The following is a 1,160-nucleotide window of genomic DNA, read 5'->3' as shown; positions in this document are numbered from 1 at the left end:
AGAATTTCTAACGTAAGCCATTGCCGAGCTCACTATTCACCAGGATTTTAGAGAATATCTTGTAAGTAGTGTTACATAGATTGATTGGCTTGAAGTCAGAAATGACCTCTAGCTCTTTCACCTTGGGAATCAGTACAATAAAATTTTTATTGAGCTATTTAAGAAGCTTCTTGATTCTAAAAAAATCATGGGCCACTCGAAGGAGGTCCAACTTGATAACCTCCTAGAAGTGCTGAAAGAACGTCGGCTGGAAGCCATCCGATCCCAGGCAATTATTAGCTTTTATAGAGAACACTAATCTATGGACTTCCTCCTTAGTCACCATTTGCACTAACTCCTCATTCTCTTCAGCCAATATCATGGTGGGCATTGAATCAATCAACCATTGCCTATCCTCCTCTCTAAAGTCTCTTTGCTCTTCTAGGTAAGAATTTCTAACGTAAGCCATTGCCGAGCTCACTATCTCCTTAGGCTTAAATAATTTCATATTAGTGTCATCTTTGATGTTATCAATTGTGTTTCTTTGCTTATGAATTGAGGTAGATCTAGGGAAAAACATAGTATTCCTATCACCCACTTTGAGCCACAACACCTTGGACCTCTGCTTCCAATAAGTCTCCTCCCTTATCATCATTTCCTTCCACACTTTTTTGTATTTATTCTCCTCCTGGATGATGTTATCCATGGGTATGCCTTCCCCCACAACTTTTTGGAGCTTGACTAACTTCCCTTCCACCTCAACCTTTGTCTTGAAGATATCACCAAAATATTTTTTCTTCCAGCGCTGCACATTTTGTCTTACATTCTCCAGCTTAACAGAAAGTCTATACATTGTTGTTCCTTCAATTCTAATTCCTCACCACTAAGCCACCCTAGAGCTAAAGTCAAGGTGGGATTGCCACATTATTTCATATCTAAAGGATCTTAGACCCTCTAGGGGATCTTCTTTCTATCTAAAAAGGATAGGGGCATGGTTTGATACCATCTTGGGTAGTCCCATAAGAGAGGAGGAAGTTAATCCTTCCCATCCAGCTGGGACCAAAAGTCTATCTAGTTTGACTTGAATAAGGTCAACACCCTTCCTATTATTTGACCATGTGAACTTCACTCCACACATCTCCATATCCAATAAATCATTATTATTTATGAAATCAGCCAGG

At 39.5% G+C, this 1,160-nt stretch overlaps 1 protein-coding gene across 1 annotated transcript; it reads right to left on the bottom strand.

The window, feature by feature from the left end:
* Window positions 1–223: 223 nt before the first annotated feature.
* LOC149535878 (uncharacterized) lies at window positions 224–832 on the bottom strand. The gene has a single exon (XM_089806185.1). The coding sequence runs from the start codon at window positions 830–832 to the stop codon at window positions 224–226; it is 609 nt and encodes a 202-aa protein (XP_089662311.1).
* Window positions 833–1,160: the final 328 nt, after the last annotated feature.

The sequence above is a fragment of the Cupressus sempervirens genome, chromosome 10 (assembly GCF_028749045.1).
Source record: "Cupressus sempervirens isolate cs-2001-9-10 chromosome 10, ASM2874904v1, whole genome shotgun sequence".
Lineage (NCBI taxonomy): Eukaryota > Viridiplantae > Streptophyta > Pinopsida > Cupressales > Cupressaceae > Cupressus > Cupressus sempervirens.
This window is presented reverse-complemented; position numbering and strand designations above follow the sequence as displayed.